Source organism: Dermacentor andersoni, chromosome 1 (genome assembly GCF_023375885.2).
Source record: "Dermacentor andersoni chromosome 1, qqDerAnde1_hic_scaffold, whole genome shotgun sequence".
Taxonomy (NCBI): domain Eukaryota; kingdom Metazoa; phylum Arthropoda; class Arachnida; order Ixodida; family Ixodidae; genus Dermacentor; species Dermacentor andersoni.
Window position 1 is genome coordinate 96,454,098 of NC_092814.1, and position 23,130 is coordinate 96,477,227.

Below are 23,130 nucleotides of genomic sequence, written 5' to 3' on the forward strand. Positions count from 1 at the left end.
GACGCTTCATGCAAACAGACAAATGTCCATTGTAGAATGTTTGCATAGGTTCATATAATATCAATATGCAATTATTCTGTGCCCTTAATAGAGTTGAAAATGTTCTGTTTACTCACATTTCCACTGATGCATGCATGCTCAAGTGCTCATACACAAAAGGCCTGTTGCAAGCACAGCATTCAGTACAACCTGCGCTTTAATATATTTTAATTTTATGTACTGACATTTACCTGCACACCGAGATATGCATACATCAAGGTGCACTGCAGTATGGCCCACTGAATGTTCCTTTACACTGCATTCATTTTCTTTCTCAAAGTGGCCAGACAAAAAAATAGGCATGCGGAGGGGGGGAACGCAAAGGAAGTTGTTTTCTGTGATAAGTATCGCTTGCAAAAATGCAAACACGGTACACTGTTGATATGTGAAGTACCGAGTTAGAGTGATTGTAATTTATTGTGAGGCATTAAATAATGTTATAAAATTTAACACTCAAAGCTTTTTTTTTTTTTCTTAATCTGAATGGCCCTTTCATCCTGGTTTCTGTAGCCCAATAAAACAAGGCGTGAAAGAGCAGGAAAATCTGCAATGTGTGCCCATTTACCAGTCATGCTGCTCGACTAGAGAAATGCCATAAGCGGGTGGCCACAGAGATGATGTATCGGAGAGATAGGGAAGCTGCACTTGAATTCATGGGAGTAATTAGAAAGAATGAAAGGATAGACGTCAATGTCTGCTAACTTTGGATAAACCAAGTTTCACGAGCATGAACACTTTAAAGCATGATAAATGGATGCGCTTCTGAGAATTCAGCTGTTTGCTGTGTCGGAACAGGTAACAGAGTGCTTGTCATACATGTACCTAATCAGGGATAATCATCAAATGGCATGCCAGTATGGGGGTCACGTTGGCTGTGTCACTGAACAGCTGGGCATTCCATTTCAAACTGTATCATGTGCGTAGTTGTTGAACTGATGGGAGCAAGTCTGTCTTGTTTAAAGAAAAACGTGGTTCTAGGCTGAGGCCTCTCGTCTTGCTACTGTTTATTGCACCTGTGTTTCAAATATAATACATACTTGTTTATCACGTGATATATTGTGCAAAAGCAACTCTTAATTGGCTCACTGCATTACCACTGTTTACTTCCAGAAACCTACCAGAGCAGACTGGGCACATGTTGCGGAAGGCTTTGCCTCGCGGTGGCAGTTCCCCAACTGCTTGGGAGCTGTTGATGGCAAACATGTTGCAATCGTCTGTCCTCGACAGTCTGGCAGCACATACTTCAACTATAAGGTAAAAGCTCATGTGGATTCACTTTGTGGGTCCCTTGCTCATTTTATTATTGCATGCTAACAAGGGCACTAGAGAGCAAAGTAGGTTTACTTGTTCTAGTAGTCTCCAACAATTCCAAAAAGGACACTTTTTTTGTAAAAGGAGGGCCAGTAAGCTTAAAAAGGTGCAAGAAATAAGACTTGTAACATTACCTTGAAGTCCCCACACCAGCTTGCTGTGATGTGATGAATTGTGACACTGTCTGTTTGCGCCTGCTGTAATAGTTATCCGTACATCTGGATTAAATTGCTTTATAAAGCAGCGGCCCCAAAGAACCAACAGATAATGAAGTCAAGCAGAAGACTAAAGGAAGTGTTTTGTTGTTTTGATTGAAGTGTAGAAATGATAAATTGAAGGAGAAATGAAAGTAAATGACAAAATACCTGAGTCCGGTGGCTACTGAACCTACAACTTTTGCATTATGCAAGACAGTTAGAGGACCAAGTTTCCATAACTTTTTCATCAACAGAAGAGTCAAGATACCAAAGAACGCACAGAACTTTGTGACATCACGCTGACATTGCAATTGAGGAGTTTTGCCGCAAAGATTAAGTGATGAATGTATGGGCCGTCATTTTCCTTTCTAGTAGTCAGCCTCTCACCATGAAATTAACAGAGCTTTGAGAGAATGCTGCTTGTCTAAACTTAGTCTGTCTTTAGTAATACTGTATACAGCCTGAGTGAGTGTGTTGGGTGAGCCTGCATGCATCTTAAATTGCTGGTCACATTTTTAATACATTTCACAGTGCTCATCTTTTTCCTTGCAATGACTTACAGGGTAAAGGCACTCTAGCCCTTTGAGACAGCATATCAACTTTGCCAATTCGTTGCAGTGGTGTACTTGCTGAAGCAGCACACATGTTTTCACTGAATTAATGGCCACTTCAGTTACTGACATTGCATGTTGCTTGCAAAGCACTAATAAACGAGCAGAATTTATGTGGGATGCAGCACTGCTGGCGCAAGATGTTGCAGTTAGATACTCATGATGTCATACTATCATCGTGTGGTATACTTACACATCAGGTAGACCCAGTGGCGTAGCTAGGTCATCTGGCACCCGGGGCCCTTAGCTCTTCTGTCACCCCCCCCCCCCCCCCCCCGCCGTTACTATGCTACTGGGTAGACCTATTGCCTATGTGCAGTTGCGCCTATAAGCCCACGTAAGTTGTCAAAAAAGAAAAGAAAGTGTACCAGTAATCTTGCACCCTTTAATTCATTTTGGGCATATAAATGTTCATGGCTCCAACTGTGTTAATTTTATGTGCCGCGCTTCATCTTTCAGGGAACATTTTCCATAGTACTGATGGCAGTCGTGGACAGTGAGTGCAAGTATGTACTCATTGATGTGGGCGCCGAAGGTCGGATGAGTGATGGTGGGACGTTCAAGAACTCTGACTTTGGCCATGCCCTCAGTCATGGCCAACTTGACATCCCCTCGCTTGGCTGTCTACCGGGCACATCAACAAATGCTCCATATGCCTTTGTTGGGGACGAGGCTTTCCAGTTGAGGAAGGATTTCATGCGACCATTCCCAGCCAGGCACCTCAACGACAACAAACGGATCTTCAATTACAGGCTCAGCCGGGCAAGGTATGGCGTAACAGTGTTTCTCTGATTTCATTGCAACACCAGCACTGTTGGCTAGAAAACAACTTCACATCCACCTACAGCTGGTAGCCACAACTCGGTGGTCCTTGTAAGCAAGTTTGGTAAAATGCACTTAGTCTCTGCAATGTAGAGCACTGCAGTTTAGCGTGAACATGAACACTTCGAGTAGCTATCGCACAAGTGGTTAGTGTACAGTGGTAATGCGGAAAATGTTGTGAACATTTTGTTATCAGAATTTTCCGTTCTGCATTCCGGATGTGGTTGTGCTCAAGAAACATGCTGGAAACAGTAAAATGTGAATGTGATAGCGATTTTTACGCAGGCATTGGTCGAAAGTAGAAGGCAAGTACAACTCTATCTGTAAGAAAAGTAATAATTTGTTTATCGGGTCAATGTAAACTGCAGTTCATGTTTCCTGAAGCGTTGAATTATATTTACAATAATAGGTGGTGTCTGAATCTACAGCCCAGCAACAGCTCCCTCCACGTAACATAAACTGATCTCGAAAGCCATGCTTTTGCAGGCTGCATGCGCGAACCTTTTTTCAACCAAACCAAGCTAAGTGGTAGGATATGCCAGTAGTGCTATTATTGCAGGGCTGGCACCCATTCATGGCACAAATCGTCGATGGCATTTTGTTTCTCACAGTGCTCTGGGCACTAAATTGCAAACTTGGGTGTATACAGCAGCCCTAATATGCACCACAATACATTGCATGGATCTGCCCGCTCTGCTGCTCCACTCGTTACCATGAAACTAGCGCTGCTCATTAGTGTGCACTTTCCTGCTGCATAATACGTGTACAATAAATTGCAAAAGCCAAATTACATATGTACTGCAATTTTAAACAACTATGTGCCACTTTATAACGATCAACTAATGTACAGTAATCTTATATACCACATTCAAAGTACGAAGGGTTCATTGCCTATTCATGCTGGTTATTGCGATTTTGTATGCCAACTTAAAATTATAATTTCCATTGAAGTCGTGATCGGCAGGCTCGATTGTATCACTATAAATAATGTTCTTTTTTCTCATTTTTACCAACATCTCGCAAAATGTTCTCGCTGGTTGTCAGTCCCTTAAAACAATTTGCAACACAGGTCTTGCACAAAGTTGCCCCGTGTATGTATTGCTGACTTGGAAATGCGTAGTTATGTTAGCTGGTGAGCTAAAGTAGTATTCCCAAGTGATCATATTTAGAAGGATCCACCAAAGAAAGCCCGAAAGGTACCACAGTGTGGGGGAGCACGCGTCTACAATTCACAAGACACTAGGCAGATGGCACTGTGTTTACAAAGAAACTTTACTTCGGACGCAAAGCTGTCATTACTTTGCCACTTGCTCTTATCCGAGTACGTGCTCAGGACGTGTTTGTAAGCCCCATTGTTTGTCATATCTAATATCATTGCTCAAACTGTTTTGTTTCATTTCTGCAGGCGCTGTGTAGAAAATGCCTTTGGCATTACTGCTGCCAGGTGGAGAGTACTGTTGCGCACCATGAACCTGCAGCCGGAGAATGTTGATTTTGTTGTGAAAGCTGCCTGTGTGCTTCACAACTTCCTAACTATCTATAACCCCCAGGCCCACAAATTCCCAGATAGGGAAGATAGCTTTGGGAATGTTGTTGCAGGACACTGGCGGCAAAGCATGCAAAGTACAGCCGGCAACGGTTTTTTTCCTATTGGAGCAACGCACTCAAGGAACCACCATGTTGATGCAGCTGCTGCCAGGGACCTGTTCACTGCCTACTTCTGCAGCAGTGCTGGCCAGGTGCCTTGGCAGTGGCACCAACCAGGAGTGTCCAAGGAAGCAGCTCTTAACTGCACAAGATAGCAGCAGCAAAACATTCTGACTGTATGTTGCATGCTGCTGGTGGTGCATGCTGAATGGTGCATTTCGTGCTCCTTCCCTGGCTATTCCGGTGCCTCCTTCGCACGTCGTTATGTCAACAGGGTGCTCCAGGTGACACCAGCAGGGTTAAAGCGCACCATTTCTCTTTTTGATGACTGATGACAGGGGTAGCATGACAAGAGCCAATGGTGTGTTCAGAGAATGAAGGAGGGGGGGGGGGGGGGCTTGCCCATTGTGCATCAGTGAACCTTTCGTGAGGCTCTGTTTTAACATTGTGTGAAACATTGGTACATGCTCAGTAGTGTGTGTAGTTTTCATGATTGTGTTCGAGTAGTATGAAACGGACCTTTAGCTTTTCTTGTGTGGGCTCCTTTTATCCATTAGCGTTTCAAGAGTGTATGTAATATCAGGTGATAGAGAAATGTGCGGAATATAACCAACCCTTATATATAGCTTTCATTGATTACGAGAAAGAGTTTGATTCAGTCGAAACTTCAGCAGTCGTGGAGGCATTATGGAATCAGGGTGTAGACGAGATGTATGTAAAGATACTGAAAGATATTGTAACGCACAGTTGAGTGACGCTACTTTAATAACTTTACGCTGGGCGAACTTGTGCCCGACAAACAGCTAAGCGAGAGCCTCGCTAAAACGTCCACAGTCTCTTTCGCCGCAGTCGCGCACTTCTTCTTCCCTCGAGTCCCGCGCTCATAGCACGCTGCTCCGATTGCGCGTGCCTTGCGAGCCCGTGTTGCCTGCTCCACTGCCGCTATCTTTCGCAGGTAGCAGTAAACAGCTGGACGGACGCAGGAAGCGGCTGGCGCGTGTAATTCGAAATCATCTTGTGTCATTGTCCCCCTTCCAAGAGTGCATCGTCCCGATGCTCATACAGAAGACGGTGGTTTCTAGACTGCCATGAACTCGCAATGTTTGTAGGCGGAAGCAATTATTGCCTGTCGTAGTATGGTTTCATTCGGACGACATGGACGATTTCTGTTCGATGCCGCCGTCATGATGAGGTTACTTGACCTTCTGGAGCAACTTCGTAGTTCAATGGACTAATTCGGCGAATTATCCTATACGGGCCAAAATAACGACGGAGAAGCTTCTCGGATAGGCCGCGCATCCGTACTGGAGTCCACACCCATACTTTGTCTCCAGAAGCATACTGGACGTCTCTTCGTCGCAAGTTGTATCGGTCGGCGTCAGTTTGCTGCTGCTGCTGAATGCGGTGTCGCGCCAGCTGCCGTGCTTCTTCGGCTTTTTGTGTGAAGTCGCTGACGTCATTGTCATTTTCGAAGGTCTCATCTACTGGTAGCATTGCATCTAAGGTTGTGGTGACGGTCCGGCCAAAAACGAGTTGGAAAGGTGTCATTTGAGTCGTCTCTTGTACAGCGGTATTGTACGCGAATGTTGCGTACGGTAGTATCCTGTCCCATGTTCGGTGCTCCATGTCCACGTATATTGACAACATATCAGTCAGCGTTCTGTTCAGTCGTTCAGTCAGCCCATTAGTCTGCGGGTGATATGGGGTGGTTTTTCGGTGGCTGGTGTGCGTCAATTTCATGATGGCCTGGGTCAAATGCGCCGTAAATATGGTTCCTCGGTCCGTGATGAGAACTTTAGGAGCGCCATGCCGTAGTACTATGTTAGTGACGAAAAATTCTGCTACTTCACTGGCCGTTCCTTTGGCAAGAGACCCTGTCTCGGCATATCGAGTTAGGTAGTCAGTTGCAACTACGATCCAACGTTTTCCTGATGACGATGTGGGAAAGGGGCCAAGTAAGTCCATTCCCACTTGAGCGAATGGAGTTTCCGGTGGCTGTATCGGTTGTAGGAGACCTGCTGGCTTGAGTGGTGGTATTTTACGTCTTTGGCAGTCCCGGCAGGTTCTTACGTAGTGTTGCACAGAATTCAATAACTTTGGCCAGTAATACTTCATGCGGATGCGAGCGAATGTTCTGCTCACTCCTAAATGTCCTGCTGATGGGTCGTCATGGCATGCTTCCAATATCTCGAGTCGTAACTTTGAAGGTACGACGAGCAGAAACGTCTCTGCACTATGTTCAAAATTTCTTTTGTACACGACATTATTTCTCAGGACGAACGACGACAAGCTGCGGACAAAAGCTCGTGGAATGTCGACAGGGTGTCCTTCTAGGTAATCAATCAGCAGTCGTAACTCCGCGTCGGATCGCTGATGCTGAGCCATTTGTGATGTTGTCACAGCTCCTAGGAACGGGCAATCCTGTTCATTTTCCCTAAGCGTAGATTCCGTGTATTCAATTGGTGCACGTGACAAGCAATCTGCATCACTATGCTTGTGACCGGACTTGTATACGACCGTTATATCGTATTCCTGCAGCCGTAGACTCCATCTTGCCAGCCGTCCAGATGGGTCTTTGAGATTCACCAGCCAGCACAACGAATGATGGTCGCTGATAGCTCGGAATGGTCGGCCATATAAGTATGGTCTAAACTTGCTGATGGCCCATATCACCGCGAGGCATTCTTTTTCTGTCGCTGAGTAGTTCACCTCAGCCTTCGAAAGTGTTCGACTGGCATACGCAATGACTCGTTCCTCTCCGTTTTGCCACTGAATGAGGACGGCATCCAGGCCTAAATTGCTTGCATCTGTGTGAATATCAGTTTGGGCTTCCTCATCGAAATGAGCCAGAACTGGGTGGTTCTGAAGACGCTTTCGGAGCTCATTGAAAGCATTCTCCTGCTCATTCAACCAGACGAAAGGCACGTCTTCTTTTGTTAGCCGCGTTAGTGGTTCGGCGATCCTTGAAAAAGTTTTGACAAAGAGTCTCTAGTAGGCGCAAAGTCCTAAGAATCGCCTAACAGCCTTTTTGTCGGTTGGTTTTGGAAATTTATCCACTGCCGCAGTCTTCTCAGGGTCCGGACGAATGCCTGCTGAACTGACGACATGGCCGAGGAAAAGGAGCTCGCGAAAGCCGAAATGACATTTCTGCGGTTTTATCGTCAGACCTGCTGATCTAATAGCTTCCATCACAGCCCGCAGTCGTTCTACATGCTGCTCGAAGGTGGTAGAAAAAACCACGACATCGTCAAGATAAACGAGACAGGTTTGCCATTTCAGACCGGTGAGCACAGTGTCCATCATCCGCTGAAATGTGGCAGGTGCGGAACAAAGGCCGAATGGGAGCACTTTGAACTCGTACAGTCCATCTGGCGTCACAAACGCCGTCTTTTCACGATCTCGTTCGTCCACTTCTATCTGCCAGTAGCCGCTTTTGAGGTCCAGGGAGGAAAAGAATTTGGCATCTCGTAGTCTATCTAGAGTGTCATCGATTCTTGGAAGTGGGTACACATCCCGCTTTGTGACGGCGTTCAGCTTTCGGTAATCAATGCAGAAGCGCAAGGTTTGGTCCTTTTTCTTTACCAGTACCACTGGCGACGCCCACGGACTTGCCGACGGCTGAATTACGTCGTCTTCAAGCATTTCCTTAACTTGACTTCCGATGGCTTCCCTCTCTTTTGGTGACACTCGGTAGGGATGCTGGCAAATAGGCCTCACTGATTCGTCAACAATTATCCGATGTTTAGCAATAGATGTCCGCCGAACTTTGGATGACATTGAAAAACATTCGGCGAATTCTCTTAGAGGTTCTCTATTTGCTCCTTCTGTCTGGGCGATAGGCCTGGTTCGATGTCGATGGCTGCAAGGACAGAATCCACATCTTGGAAATTCGATGGTGAAGACTCTGGAATGCTGAGATCTGTAACTTGGACGAAGTTATTAAGGCTGGCAATAACGGTTCCCTTCGCGACATGTTGCACTTCATTTCCAAAATTAGTGAGGAAAACATTGGCACATCCGCCACGCAGCTGAACAAGGCCTCTTGCCATGCAGATCCCTTTTTCGAGTAGAAGACTGGTGTTGCTGTCTGCAATTCCTTCGTAGTCGCTGAACGCGTCGCTTCTGACTGTGACGGCTGCGCTGGATCTCGGAGGAAGCATCACGTCGTCATCGGCAATGTAAAGGGCGTCGAATTTTTCTTCAGTGTGGAATGCTGCGACAGCGTGCTTGGTTGAGAAGGAAACACGATTCCCGCAAGTTGATTATAGCGCCATTATCCTGCAAGAAGTCCATGCCAATAATCAAGTCTCTTGAGCACTCGGAAAGCACGATAAAGCTGGCGACGTACGTGAAGCCTCGTATTCCTATTCTAGCCGTACACCTTCCCATCGGGGCGATGGGGTGTCCTCCTGCTGTGCGAACTTGTGGCCCTTTCCATGGAGTCAGCACTTTCTTTAGTTTCCTGGCGAGCTCACTACTTATTACCGAGTAATCCGCACCTGTATCCACTAACGCGTTCACTTCGTAACCGTCGACAAACACACGTAAATCGGAAGCAACGTCGCTCTTATGGCACTGGTTTCCGAGTCCCTCGTCGTCGCTCGGAATCATCGATGGAGGTTCTTCTCTTTTCGCGTCGGCAGCGGCCTTACCTCCCGAGGCCGCTGACTCTAGTTTTCCCGACGCGGGCTCTGTGAACGGCGTCTTGGGGAGCTTGAAGACGGGCGGGGGCTCGGTGACCGAAGCCTCAACGGCGCTGTTGATCGAGGTTGGTGTTGCTGGTAGGCGTATGGGGAGCTTTGACGAGTAGACAGGTACTCTTCGATTTCAAATGGACGCTCGCCATTTCGAGGGCAAGGTGCGTTCACCGGAAAACCACGAAGCCCTGCCTGGCGATAGTGGCACATTCTGTACAGGTGGCCAGCCTCACCGCAGTGGTTCTGGATACATGACTACACCCGTTTGTACGCGTGGGGCTGATCCAACAGAGTAATCAAGTATAAGGAGGCTTGTGCATGCTCTGCAACCTGACAACTATTACTTGGATAGCCTGAAGAATGCAGGAAAAAATGCTGCGAGTGCTTGCTTGCATGCGAAAGAAATGCTCCCTGCACCATACATAGGTGCCTGCCTGTTTCCGTATTTGTGAAGTCATGGCTTTCCTACATGGAATGGGCATCGCTATGGCTAATATTCATGCTACCAAACCTGCATAAAATTTGTTTTGTGTGCCTACCTTCCTGAAGTTGGGAACTAAGAGCAAGGCATATTTATACTGAATAATTAAAATTTTGTCACTTTGATACCTATACTAAATAAAGCTTATTACTTTCAGTCATGCTTCTTCAAGTGCTCCTTTAAAGTTTCACATATCAATTCTTCAGAACTCTGAGCAATTATATGTGCCTTCCAAAACCAGCCTGTACAGTGCTCTAGACTCCACTTCCTTGTCCTCATCAACGAGCATCGAGTTTGACAGATTGCTTCCATTGGAGTTGTGTAACAAGTATCAATTTAATGTGAGCTAGCGTTTTCACTATAGCAAGCCATAAGTAGGCAGTTTCCTCGGGAGATGATGTGCTCCATAATACCACATTCTACTGAGACTGTATTCTGCTTCGCCTAGTGGCCTACTATTTGTGGCTCATCTTCAGTTTCCTCTCCCTGCAAGGTGCTTAGGTCAACTTCACTTTAAAATGCGGATAATCTATTGTACATACCTGTGCGGCTACATATGCAATCTGCAACAAACTTGGCTCTGCATACACTATGCATACACATATTGCTACAGGCCTTTCAGTGTGGTCAGTTTGTATTTATTGTGTTCTGTGTGCATGTTTATTTCTATAATGTTAATCTGGACATTGATCTACCAAAAAATATTTCCTATTTATTTTTTGAAGTTTTTATTTTTTTTTCACATGAACAAAATTGCAAACTCATGCTTCGCTGTCTGTTAGTACAAAATAAACATGTACATATACGCCTTACAAGTAATATGCTTAATTGGGAGTTGTGTGGTGCACTGGTCACATTGGACACTTAAAAAACACTATAAACAATTACTCATTAGCTACAGAGCAAACTCCATGTTGAGCAAGCTACGAGGATGAAACTACTTCACTGCTCGAAACCAGAGCGCAAGGGGCCATTGCAGCAGGCCACCGCCCTGGTTGCCAATAATGGGATGCACGCCACTGTGCGGAACAAATTTCAGATCAACTGGAAGTTGACAACACAGTGCTACCCCACATCTCACACCAACCCTCCATTTAGAAAGGCCCACTAAATTAGTCTTCTGCCTGTGTTATTGAGTGTTTTTTGTAGACGCCTGTTCAGCTTGCGGTGAACTTTTTCTACTTATAGCATTGTTTTCCACTCTGACAGCGGCTTCTGTGACGAGTGCAGCGCAGTAATGTGAATGCAGTGATTTGTAGAGAATAGAACATGAATTCGTGAATAAATACCATTGTGAAAAAGACTACTGTTCGCTGTTTTGGTAATTAAGAGCCGCAGAGATTAAGCATGGCCGAAAATATTAGAGCCGAATGGCCTGCTCCCATGCAAGAGCCACACCCGGCTTGTGACCAGCTGAAATTATAAAAAATGTCTATGGAAGTGCCCTTGCAAGCTGGGCAGAAAGTCAATGGCAAGTCCCATGCAGCACATAATCATTTTTCTAGGATGTCAGGGCATCAATACTATATCACGAGGTCTCCACATCGAGCAGCTGGTGAATTGCAAGGCAAGCTTTGACTGAATAATGACCCATGTTTTGTAACTGGTTTCAACATATCAAGCGAGTCTTTGCCAACATTGCCAAAATGACAGCATCAGATACCAGAAACATGGCAACCTGAACGTTTGAATGGTTGTCTTTGGTTGTCCTTTGCAGACTTGTACTATAGAAGCACTGACAACGTGACAGAGTGCAAAGATGCATAATTGCTTGAAGTGTCCAGATTTATTTCAGAATACCAAACATTTTCCAAAGAAATTGTACATCATCAACACACTTCTTCAAAAGCTTCCTCCCCTGACTTCTTTGCACATGGTGACTTTTGTGTTGCTTCCCAACAAACTCATTTCCCTCACCTTCACATTTTAAGTTTGCGCCATACACAATTGCTGTAGTATATTTTATTGCACAGCACTGAACTGCATAGCCAACCATTGTTACACTTCAGAAGAAATATCAGGAAGCATACTATTAGGCACATACAATTTTATTGCGCTTGTTCAATACATATTAAAAAAGAAGGAAAGAACATTGTCAGACTAGAAAAAGATACATGATATTGCACTGAAATAAAGTACTCAAAATGACTCTACTGGTGTTCTATCAAAGAAAATTAGGCACACTCGAAAAACAAGGAAAGTCTTTTCCTTTTTTGAATGTCCCTCCACTGTGGGCTTCACCAGAAATGATTTGCAAACAATACACTTTTGATGCAATTCATTACCCAGGGAATGTAAGCTTGGATGATCACTTTCAGTGCACACTGACTAAACAGAACCGCTTGAATCATACAACATGCCTTGTACTGTGTCACGCGAAATAGAAGGTGCTGTCAAAAAGGATAACCTGAGAATGTCACCACTGGACTCCGAACACAAAGGTGCATATCAAGATTTCAGGTACAAGACATAAACTCCAAGACTAAACATGGCAAGTTTATGGAAAGGCGTGCAATTGAAAAAGAACGGTGAAGAACATGTATCACAGATGTCACCAAATTCAACAAGAAGCATTAAAGTTCAGCAGGCACAGGGGGCCCTCATGTCACAGTAGATTCCATGTGTATTGAAATATTCTCGTGTGCTACAAGCACTTGCACTTTCCATCTGCTCAATGCAAAGCACTCTAGACGTTACTACAGTTGCAAAGCCAACACTCCCACTTCAATACACAGTGCATAATGCAACAGATTTAATAATGCATGACACTAGCCAATGGCAGCCTATCTGCCGTGCCTTTCTTGCGGTGCTGCGTACAGGTGATGCAGCAGTTGTGAAAGTTATAGCATGTACAGTCGAACCCACTTATACCAACAATACACTTTTGATGCAATTCATTACCCAGGGAATGTAAGCTTGGATGATCACTTTCAGTGCACACTGACTAAACAGAACCGCTTGAATCATACAACATGCCTTGTACTGTGTCACGCGAAATAGAAGGTGCTGTCAAAAAGGATAACCTGAGAATGTCACCACTGGACTCCGAACACAAAGGTGCATATCAAGATTTCAGGTACAAGACATAAACTCCAAGACTAAACATGGCAAGTTTATGGAAAGGCGTGCAATTGAAAAAGAACGGTGAAGAACATGTATCACAGATGTCACCAAATTCAACAAGAAGCATTAAAGTTCAGCAGGCACAGGGGGCCCTCATGTCACAGTAGATTCCATGTGTATTGAAATATTCTCGTGTGCTACAAGCACTTGCACTTTCCATCTGCTCAATGCAAAGCACTCTAGACGTTACTACAGTTGCAAAGCCAACACTCCCACTTCAATACACAGTGCATAATGCAACAGATTTAATAATGCATGACACTAGCCAATGGCAGCCTATCTGCCGTGCCTTTCTTGCGGTGCTGCGTACAGGTGATGCAGCAGTTGTGAAAGTTATAGCATGTACAGTCGAACCCACTTATACCAACAATACACTTTTGATGCAATTCATTACCCAGGGAATGTAAGCTTGGATGATCACTTTCAGTGCACACTGACTAAACAGAACCGCTTGAATCATACAACATGCCTTGTACTGTGTCACGCGAAATAGAAGGTGCTGTCAAAAAGGATAACCTGAGAATGTCACCACTGGACTCCGAACACAAAGGTGCATATCAAGATTTCAGGTACAAGACATAAACTCCAAGACTAAACATGGCAAGTTTATGGAAAGGCGTGCAATTGAAAAAGAACGGTGAAGAACATGTATCACAGATGTCACCAAATTCAACAAGAAGCATTAAAGTTCAGCAGGCACAGGGGGCCCTCATGTCACAGTAGATTCCATGTGTATTGAAATATTCTCGTGTGCTACAAGCACTTGCACTTTCCATCTGCTCAATGCAAAGCACTCTAGACGTTACTACAGTTGCAAAGCCAACACTCCCACTTCAATACACAGTGCATAATGCAACAGATTTAATAATGCATGACACTAGCCAATGGCAGCCTATCTGCCGTGCCTTTCTTGCGGTGCTGCGTACAGGTGATGCAGCAGTTGTGAAAGTTATAGCATGTACAGTCGAACCCACTTATAGCGATACCGGTTTTAATAATATGTTGGTTATAACAATGAAAAGCTGCTGCACAGTCAACTTTTGTATGTTTTCCATGGTGAAATAACCCACTTACTACAGTGCCCCGCTGCTGCATTATCGGTTATAACGATGAAGTCTAACTGCTGGGTGTCCATGCCAGAAGGTATTGAAATGCGAAATCCTTGAAAAGAAAAAAAATGAAAGCGAGAAATTCGAGCTGCTGAACGATGGCCCGCTGCCCCAACAGCCGCCGTGCGCTCATTTTCTAGCCCTCTTCGTGCACCTCTCTCCCGTCGCTCTTGCACTCCTCCGAACACGAATGGGCAGCACCCAGAGCTCTAAGCCGCACCACCCTCTGATAACATGAATGGACCGCGCCAACTGCACTGCTCCCAGATTGTTCGCTGGCTCCTCATTCAGTGCAGTTATGCAAAGAGTTTAATCGCTCGTGTTCGTCTTGGTTGGCTGCAGTGAAATTATTCCTGGCCACGTGGTTTCTCAGCCTTCTCTGACTTGCTGCTGAAACGGGAGATGAATGATCCGCCCACTGATCATCGACAACGCACGATGTTGCCAGTGTAAAGAAAGCACACAGCTATAGATGTGGAAACTAAGTGCTTCTAACCGATGAGGCGATCGTCGCAAACATGCTTGCATTGTATACCGACGGCAACGACAGCAGCAATGACTCAGTAGGGCAGGCTGCCTCAACGTTGTCTTCACAGAAGGACCGCCAGATGATACAGTGCCTCCAGTGCTTTGTTTTCGTGAGGAACCTTTCACTGCACTATGTGGAGCACCTGGATGCCTTCATAAAGGATGCCGGCAAGGTTTGCATAAAGCATGCAAGGCTGACGGACATAGGGTTTACTCGTACAAGCCAGTGAGAAGTACGTGGCGGGATGCTCGTGCGATCTCGCCTCAGCATTTCTTCTGAATTTGTCAAGCTGACAGGCTGCCGCGGCAACCTTCTCGCACTCTTAAAGGCCCCTTTTGGAGCCACCAAAGCGATGCCTTGGCGGAGCTCGCACATCACTTGCCACCCGTAACCCTTCTTAACAGTTGTTATAGCAATGCCATTCTATAACGCCGACAGCCGTGGCTTGGTACATCAGATTGGAGCGCCCAAGAGGCAGTTAAACGAGTGAACACAATCAGCAGCCTGATGGAGGAACGTGGTGGGGTGGGGCACAGGCCTCCGTGCCATTATAGTTTTCTCACAACAGCTCTGCCATCCCCCATTTTGATTTTTTAATGCAACCCGGCTTGACAAATATCAATTATATAACAATGTAATTTTAGTGGCACTTGAGTATTGTTATAAGTGCGTTCGACTGTAGTACTAACATTCGTGCTAAAAAAAAGAAAAATGTTTGCAGTCACATCAACAGCTTGAGTTTGGGAAAGGCATTCCAATGCACAAGTCTTGTAATAAGCATTAGTTACTGAAACATTAATGTCCAAGTGGATTCAGTAGCACCCCATGCACATACCACATTTGTCTTGTATCAGCATGAGAATAATAAGAGCTGGTCTCTTCAGTCGTGCATATGGTAACAGGTCACTTCACACGAGCTCATTTTGAAAGTTTGGCCTGATACAAACATCACAGCCATCCCAGCCAAGGCGGCCACATTTCATTGAAGGGGAAATGCAAAAATGCTTATGCACCATACATTGGGTGCACGTTTAACAAGCCCAGGTGGTCAAAATTAATCTGCCCCTGCCACCGCAGGCCCCATAATCACACTGTTTCAGCATGTAAAATTTTTAAGGTTAATTGAATTAAGCATCACTGCTGAATTTGTAAGGCAAGCATTCTCCTTTCAGCAAGCTGCTGGAAGAAACATAATTATGCACATCCTTCTGTGCATCACCGCCACTACCCACCACCCCTCCCGGCCAAGGAGATAGTGTATTCTCCATGCAGAATTACAATTTTGTTTGTATATTTTTTTGTGTGTGAAGTGGTTGTGTTGTCAAAAGCACAAGTTAAAGGCCAATTACAATAAAAAATTATACTTTGCCCAAACAGGCTGCAATAGTACTATACAGGGTGTTTCTCTTTGGTTCACACAAACTTTATAAATATGCACATGCCACTTAGCTGGACAGAACCAAGGTAATGTTTGCCATCGCCTGGAAATATTCAGAATATTTCTTGCATTCTGCCTAATTAGATGACTAGTCTTAATGTAATTCTTAATTAATATAAGTAGATGAAAAGTGTCAGTGAGAAAATTCTAGAGCAACATAAAAAAAAATCACATACAGATTTCTGTTGCTCAGCACATTCTAGATAAGTGTTTTTCCAAGAGTAAAAAAAGCCAGCGAATGCATGCGCAATTGCAGCGAGGCTGGCCGCTTGAGGCACTCTGCGTATACTGCTCAGCACTGTTCTCCGAGGTCATGTCGAGGAGCAACACGTGCAGTGTCCCGTGTCACTTTCAACAAGTGGTAATAGTGGCATTTTTTCCATATATAGGTCTTATTTCTACGAGATGTTGAGCATGCATCCCCTACCATTCGAAATGTCAGAATTTGCTTGCATGCAGGCTCTATATGTACGCTATATAAAACTAGGTTTCTTACGCGGTCCCAAATTTGTTGCAGTTGGCCTTTAATGCCCTATATGGGTGTGTCTGGCAAGGTACATTTCGCGAATGGTTTTGCACATGAGGGCATGCACCCAGACATGGAAATATCTATGAAGAGTGCCTCCTGTGTTTGGTTAGTACTATACAAAATGCATGTATTGCTGGACAGGCACCTTGTGTTTTGCAGAAGAAAAATCTTTTCATATTTATACCTACACGTTGACGAATTTCAAGTGCACATGCTGCATGTAAGCATAATGGAGAGTTTTAGATTAGGGGACGCAAGCGGCTTGCGTACGCAAGAGCTAGGGGTGACGGTAGTGTGCATGTGCAGACCTAGACGTAGGGGTCTGTGCATGCGCAGTACCGTCGCTCTTAGTTCTTGCTTACGCAAGCCACTTGCGTCCCCTAAACTAAACCTCTCTAATGTTGCAATGGGAGTGTGAAGTAATGAAATTATGAAATTATGCGAAAATTCATTACCAACTTTGTTTTCAGTTAACATCTTTCATGACTAGATTATAAATAAATAAATATTTCAGCAGGAAAAAAGTTATTAATATCATGGACTGCATTTACCTCAACTTCCCATAATACTGATGCCATGCACGTCCTTCAGTACTGTATTACTTTAGCTTGACTTCATATTTGGCTTTAGGATCCCTTTAAGCATACTGGCTGCATATTCAAAGAACTGCGACTCCCCTTCCCGGCACATTTACTAGGTAATTAAATAACGAATAAAAAATTAAGAGCCTATATTTGGCTGCAGTACAACGAAGCTGGTTTAGTGACGGCTATTTGTTGCTCCTCCTTTTTCTTCACATTGTTTTTTCCCCTTATTTAACAATTCACTATGTAATGCATTTAGCCTTTTCTTCTACATTGAAATAAACACATCAATGAAAAATTATGTTAGTAATCCTCTGCAAATTCTTTCACTAGTTCTAGCACCTTTATTTTAAGTTCTAACTGCCTCTCTTCAGGCACACGCTCCATGTACTTCGCCAGACACAGCCCAAAATGTTCATGTTCATTGCGTGGCTCTGTTTTCTTCAGAGCTTCGCAAAGGTCACCAAAATGTGCGTCTGTTTCACTAGTGTCGTGCTTTCTTTTGCTGCCTTTACGCTGGGGGGTAAAAGCATTTTTTTGAAAATCCCTAAGCGCAGTAGTTGGCACTGCATGCGTTTGCAGCTGGCAAAGTGGTGGCCGGGAGGGTGGTTGCAAGACTATGTCCGAGTGCACAGAGCCTTCTAGGAGAACATCTCTATCTATGTCTTCAAATTGCATGATGTTGTTAAGAAGCTCCTGTGCACTCGGCTGACTGCTAGCAGTTGGGCTTGCTGGCCTCACTGGCTGGCTTGCAGGGCTTACTGGCTGGCTTGCAGGGCTTACTGGCTGGCTTGCAGGGCTCGGCCGATGGCTTGCAGGCCTTGGTGCCTGGCTTGCTGGGCTCACTGCCTGGCTTCCAGTGCTCGCCGACTGGCTTCCAGGACTTATGCACTGGCTCGTTTGATATGACGTGTAATTTCCCGACGTCCTACACAAACAAAAAGGCCAAACGTATCTATCAATATGCACAGATATTTGTCTTGCAAACTCTTTCCACACTATGACGTGAAATAAAGATTTTAACGGGTATTCCAGAGTTATCTTGTATACTATTACTGCTGTTAGCATATGGTTATGCTGTGATAGATAATGCCACCACCAACTTGTTTTCAGCACTGCTGTAATCATGAAACAGAAACCTCGAAGTCATAACCAAGTTTACAAATATGCGATTGGCCGAGGCCGTTTTAGAGCAACTCTATAGAGCAGCCAAAAGTGCGTATTGGAGCATCTAAAGGCTTATATCAGCAGAAAGAGTCGTTTTGAGAGAAACAAGACAGCTTACAAAAAAAGAAAGCCCTACTTGAGGCAAAACATAGGTGTGCACCAAAATGCATCTTATGGTACCAGCCCCCACAACTTTAGTGCGAAAATGCAGTAGCCAGACCAGGCCTTTTCAACATGTGTAATACGACCATAATTTCCATCCGCTGCCCCAACTCTTCTGTGGCTGCTCATAGGTCATATTCCCTGCATTAGCACTATTGCAATAGCATATTTCTTCAAGAAGACAAAGATGTATATCATTTTCATAACATGTCTACTGGTGCGTCTTGCATTATTCTTTTCATTGGGCACAAGCTGTGCCCTTTCTCATTTTCTCCCTCTTGATGTGGTTATGTAAGCAAGGGATAATACAAAAGTACACATTTTGCCTTTCAGCATGTTGACCTTGTCAATGCATCACACGTGTCTCAAAGCATGAAACTTTACAGTGGCAATTGTGTAGCCACAAGAGATTGCCTCAAATAACAAACTGTAGAACTTTTGCACTTTGCCATTTGGCACGTCACTAAGGGTAAAGAAGCACTGTGCTCTAGCTTCGAAAATCCTATAAGGTACCACTTCTGTACTGCAGAATAATGAAGTAAGTGCGGAACTTAATTTCAAAATGACTGAATATGCAAATAATGAAAAAGACTGTAAAACCCGAAACACTAGTTACAATTTGCAGTGTAAACATGCATGTAAAAATGTTACACATGAAATGAGGAGACAAATTAATGGCTTGGTGGCGCGTCATGAATCAGGCAAATTTGCCCTCTGCCCGTTCTGTGTGCGGCAGTGCTCGTGCTTCTTTTTTCAATTATGAATACTGACTTGTTCAAGCTAATCACATGTTATCTAGACTAACAGATGCCTTGTCTTTGTTTCAGCAAGCCTAGCCTGCCCACTTTGCACCGATATGTTTGGTCTTTTCACATCATTCACCTAAATCGCAATCACAGTTTCTACTTCCTGCTGGAGGAAGTACATGATGGACTATGTTATCGCTTGTGGTAGTTAAGGCACCTCGACCTGAAGAGATTAGTTTCATTTTCAAAAAGAGCATACAGCAACTTCCATACAGCAAATGAGCGCATAGAGTTCATTGTAGTAAGTGGGGTATGTCAAAGCACCATAAAGTTACCTGCAGCTTTGCATGACGGGACTGCTGATTAGAAGCAAAGTGGTCATGTTACTGCAACTGAAATACTATTGCACTCAATGTAAGCTACGTGAGAATGCATGCCAAAGCGCTCGCACATTGCAGGTTGCAATAAATGTGAGAGTACATCACAAGATGTGCCCACAACTAACTTCTCGTTGTGTGCCGTTCAGTTTTCATCTCCAGATAACCACTTCAGAAGCCCGAATTGCAGAAGTAGGACACTTGTATTCGGTAATGATGTACTCAAGGAAGGTAACTGTGACACAACAGTAGCGCAAGGACAGAGAAAAATCGTCCTTGCATTTTACAATAAAAGTGAGCAAGGAACAGCACATTAACATGTGTCTGCAAAGGATAGCATTGCTCAAATCTTTGCACACCTGTGTGCATATTCAACAACATCAGCTATGTCAGTTATCAATGCTTGTACTTCAAAAAATGCACACGCTGCACTACACATGGTTAAAGAGAAACCACACTTTGTAAATAAATAGCCCGCCAACATGCACAGGGAGTGTGCTGCAGCTGCTGAGCACACATAGTGGCAGGCTTAGACAACAAACTGCCATTTACCACATTTCACTCTGCCTGTTACTTGACGCGCTGTAGCTGCTGAACTGAGCACGTGCCTAAGCTGTTTGTCGGATTAGTGCCCAAGTGACAATGAAAGAGCTTGAAGAACATTGCGTATGTGACTGAAATTTTGCTACAAACTTGGGAAAACGTTCACACAGACATTACATTGAATAGCCAAGCAAAAGGCGGGAACTGGATGAGTAGCATTCAGTGCTACGAGTTGTTTAAGCGGCTTGAACACAGCAGAATGTCAGTCGGTGATCATCCCAAGTCTGGACAACCTTCCACATCAACAGACGATGACCATGTCGAGGGAGTTAGTGCTGTGATTTGTGCAAATTGTCGTTTAACTGTTCTATAAGTAGCTGACAAGTGGGCATCAGTGCAGGGTCATGCCATCAAATTTTGAGCGACAAACTTGAGATGCGTCGTGTCATTGCAAAATTCGTGCCGCATTTGTTGACTGATGACAAGAAACAGACTTGTGTTGAAATTGGCCAGGAACTGCTTGCCACTCCCTATGAAAACTTCCTTAAGAATGTAATAAAAGGTGTACATTAAAACGAAGGTGCAGTCGCAGTGAGTGAGCAAAGGGTCTCCTTATCAAAAATTTTAAAAAAACACGCATGATTCAGCCAAACAGCAAGGTGATGTTGGTTGTGTTTTTGACTACAGAGGAATTGTACATCAGGAAATTGTACCATGGGGTCACATGGTAAACAAGGAAGTCTGGCACATTTGAGGGTTGCTGTGCACAGTCCTGAATTGTGGGAAAACCAGACTTGCATATAGCATTGTGATAATGCGCCGGCCCACATGTTGCTCCTTGTCTGCAGCTATCCAGCAAAACGTCACACTCCTGTTGTGCCCCACGCACCGTATTCTACAGACCTAGCCCCAGCTGACTTTTTCCTGTCTCCCAAACTGCAAACTATGTTTAAAAGGCATTGTTTCCAAACCACATGGGACATTCTACACAATGTGACAACAGACTTGCACTCCATCCTAGAAGTCGTTCCAGGAGGCTTTCCAAAAAATGGAAGAAACGATGGGAACAGTGTATTGCCAGTAGAGGGGCTACTTTCAGGGGGACAGTGCTTAAGATGCTGTGAGATAAGCAGTAAAGCCGCTATAGCAAAGTTTCGGGTTTAGAACACATTTCATACAATAAAGGTATCCAAACACAGAACTACAGCTGTGTGTGCAAATGACTTTAGAAAATTTTGGCAAAATTAACACTTACACCCTTGTCTGCATTGTGTCCTTCAAGAACAGCAGAACGTCAAAAAAGGGCCATGAACTTTCAGACGATTCTGCATCTTCTTGACTGGCGCCACTTCTGAGCTGATCCTTGTGGGCAAAGAAGAGGCGGCGAAACTTGTCCCGTAGCGACTTCCATCGTTTCTGGACAAGTTCAACGCCTTCTGCGCAAATGACAATCAGAAGAATGTATAGTAACAGTGCTGACATAAGCAAAGCATCAAAATCCGCCAGTCAACTCACCTTCAATGCCCACACCAACGGGCATGACGGCGGCCGCTACTTCACGCCACAGGGCTGCTTTCACAAATTTGTTCTTGTGGTCTCGGTGCCGGGCCATCCATAAAGCTGGCCGCTGCTCAACAGCAGCGATCAGCAACTCAGTGTCGGCGATCGGAATTCCGGCCATGCTTCTCGGACACTCACAACGAACTACACGCGAACAGCAAGCACGGAAACAGCACGGAAACAGCAGACAGCATGACCAGTAGCAATCGATCAGGAAGTGTCGTCGTGTACGATGGAGGCTTCCGGTGAGGTTGCGCCTTCCGTGCAGTTTCGCAAGGCCGAAACCGTCGATTTGTTTGCCGGCCACTGTTTGCCGGTTATCGCCGGCCACTGGTTTCTATACGTGCTACCCCGCCGTTAGCGGATTTATTCTTCGTGTACTGTTTTTCACGGATATCTCTGGTTCAGTTCTCGCGCACATGCAATTGATGCCTGAAAGCTGAGCGAAGTTCACACGCAGCTGTATCGAAGGGCAACTTGTCGATCGCGTGGCATCACACGCGAATCATTTGTCCTGAAATTTAAAGACGTTGTAACGTCGTAAAATGCACAAATTGGGGAAAAAAACACACACAACGCATGTGGTCATATATTCCTGAGATGTGCCGGAGAGTGCGACGGCTGCCTTCGTCACCGGTGACGACGGATTCCGGTCTTGACAGCAAGCACACCGAGGTTCACCGCGCAAACTACATTTCAAATCACTGTAATGCAACCTTGCTACTAAATTCACTTCCTTCAACAGAGTTTCTTCGCTGGCCTCGTTCACTCGCCAGTTACGAACTCGATGGACCCGCTAGGCCTACGCGTAATGTAAACAACATCGACGATAGGCGAGTGCTGATTATCCAGACTTCGGAGCTCGTAAACGTGTTTCCATTCGTTTTGAGCACAACAAAATGCACATACAACAAGCACAGACGTTGCGGCAATCACGATTCGGTTGGCTGTTTTAGCAGACGATCGTACCGAGCCCGGCGGAACCCAGTGGGCAGGTTGGATTAGTCGGCGTCGTTCGAAGTCGCTTCGGATCCACGTCGCACTGCCACAACCCACGGTCGTCGGTCGGTCGGTCGTGTCGTTGTCGGCCTACTATTACAACACTGTCTTTCAGGAAGAGTGTCGCGCGCGTCGTGCGTCCAAAAAACTCGGACGATCGTTGGTGCCGGCGTCTTCGCACGGTCGGCCATCAGGCCTAGCAGCCAGAGGCTCCGCAGCCTCCGATTGGTTGACGCCTGCGAGGCGTCGCAGCCTCCCATTGGTGCACGCCGGCGCAGCTTCGCCGCGCGCCGGCAAACTTCTAGCATCGGCAGTAGACATAATCGCTACGCGACGTTCCGCTTCAGCGAGTTCCCGACCGACGCTTTGACGCATTTGACCCTTCGGCGCGCGCCGAAGCTTTCCAGCGCGTGCCAGTGGTTGGGCCTTAAGGCAGTGCTGGCCCGGCTCCCTTCGGAG

At 45.2% G+C, this 23,130-nt stretch overlaps 2 protein-coding genes across 2 annotated transcripts in view; both read left to right on the forward strand.

Annotated features, from left to right (window-relative positions):
- The window catches only part of LOC126544888 (protein tiptop-like), a 468,690-nt gene that overhangs the window by 300,787 nt on the left and 144,773 nt on the right, over positions 1-23,130 (forward strand). The gene's annotated exons all lie outside the window — the stretch shown is intronic.
- On the forward strand, positions 2,639-4,782 carry LOC126544889 (uncharacterized). The gene is made up of 2 exons (XM_050192418.2): positions 2,639-2,925; positions 4,386-4,782. Exons 1-2 carry the CDS (start codon positions 2,639-2,641, stop codon positions 4,780-4,782), a joined length of 684 nt encoding a protein of 227 aa, XP_050048375.1.

Bases quoted from the DNA above. Each gene is read 5' to 3' on its own strand.
- LOC126544889 (XM_050192418.2), top strand. From the start codon at position 2,639: ATGGCAGTCGTGGACAGTGAGTGCAAGTATGTACTCATTGATGTGGGC. The intron at 2,926-4,385 runs GTATGGCGTAAC...TCATTTCTGCAG, and splicing joins TACAGGCTCAGCCGGGCAAG to GCGCTGTGTAGAAAATGCCT.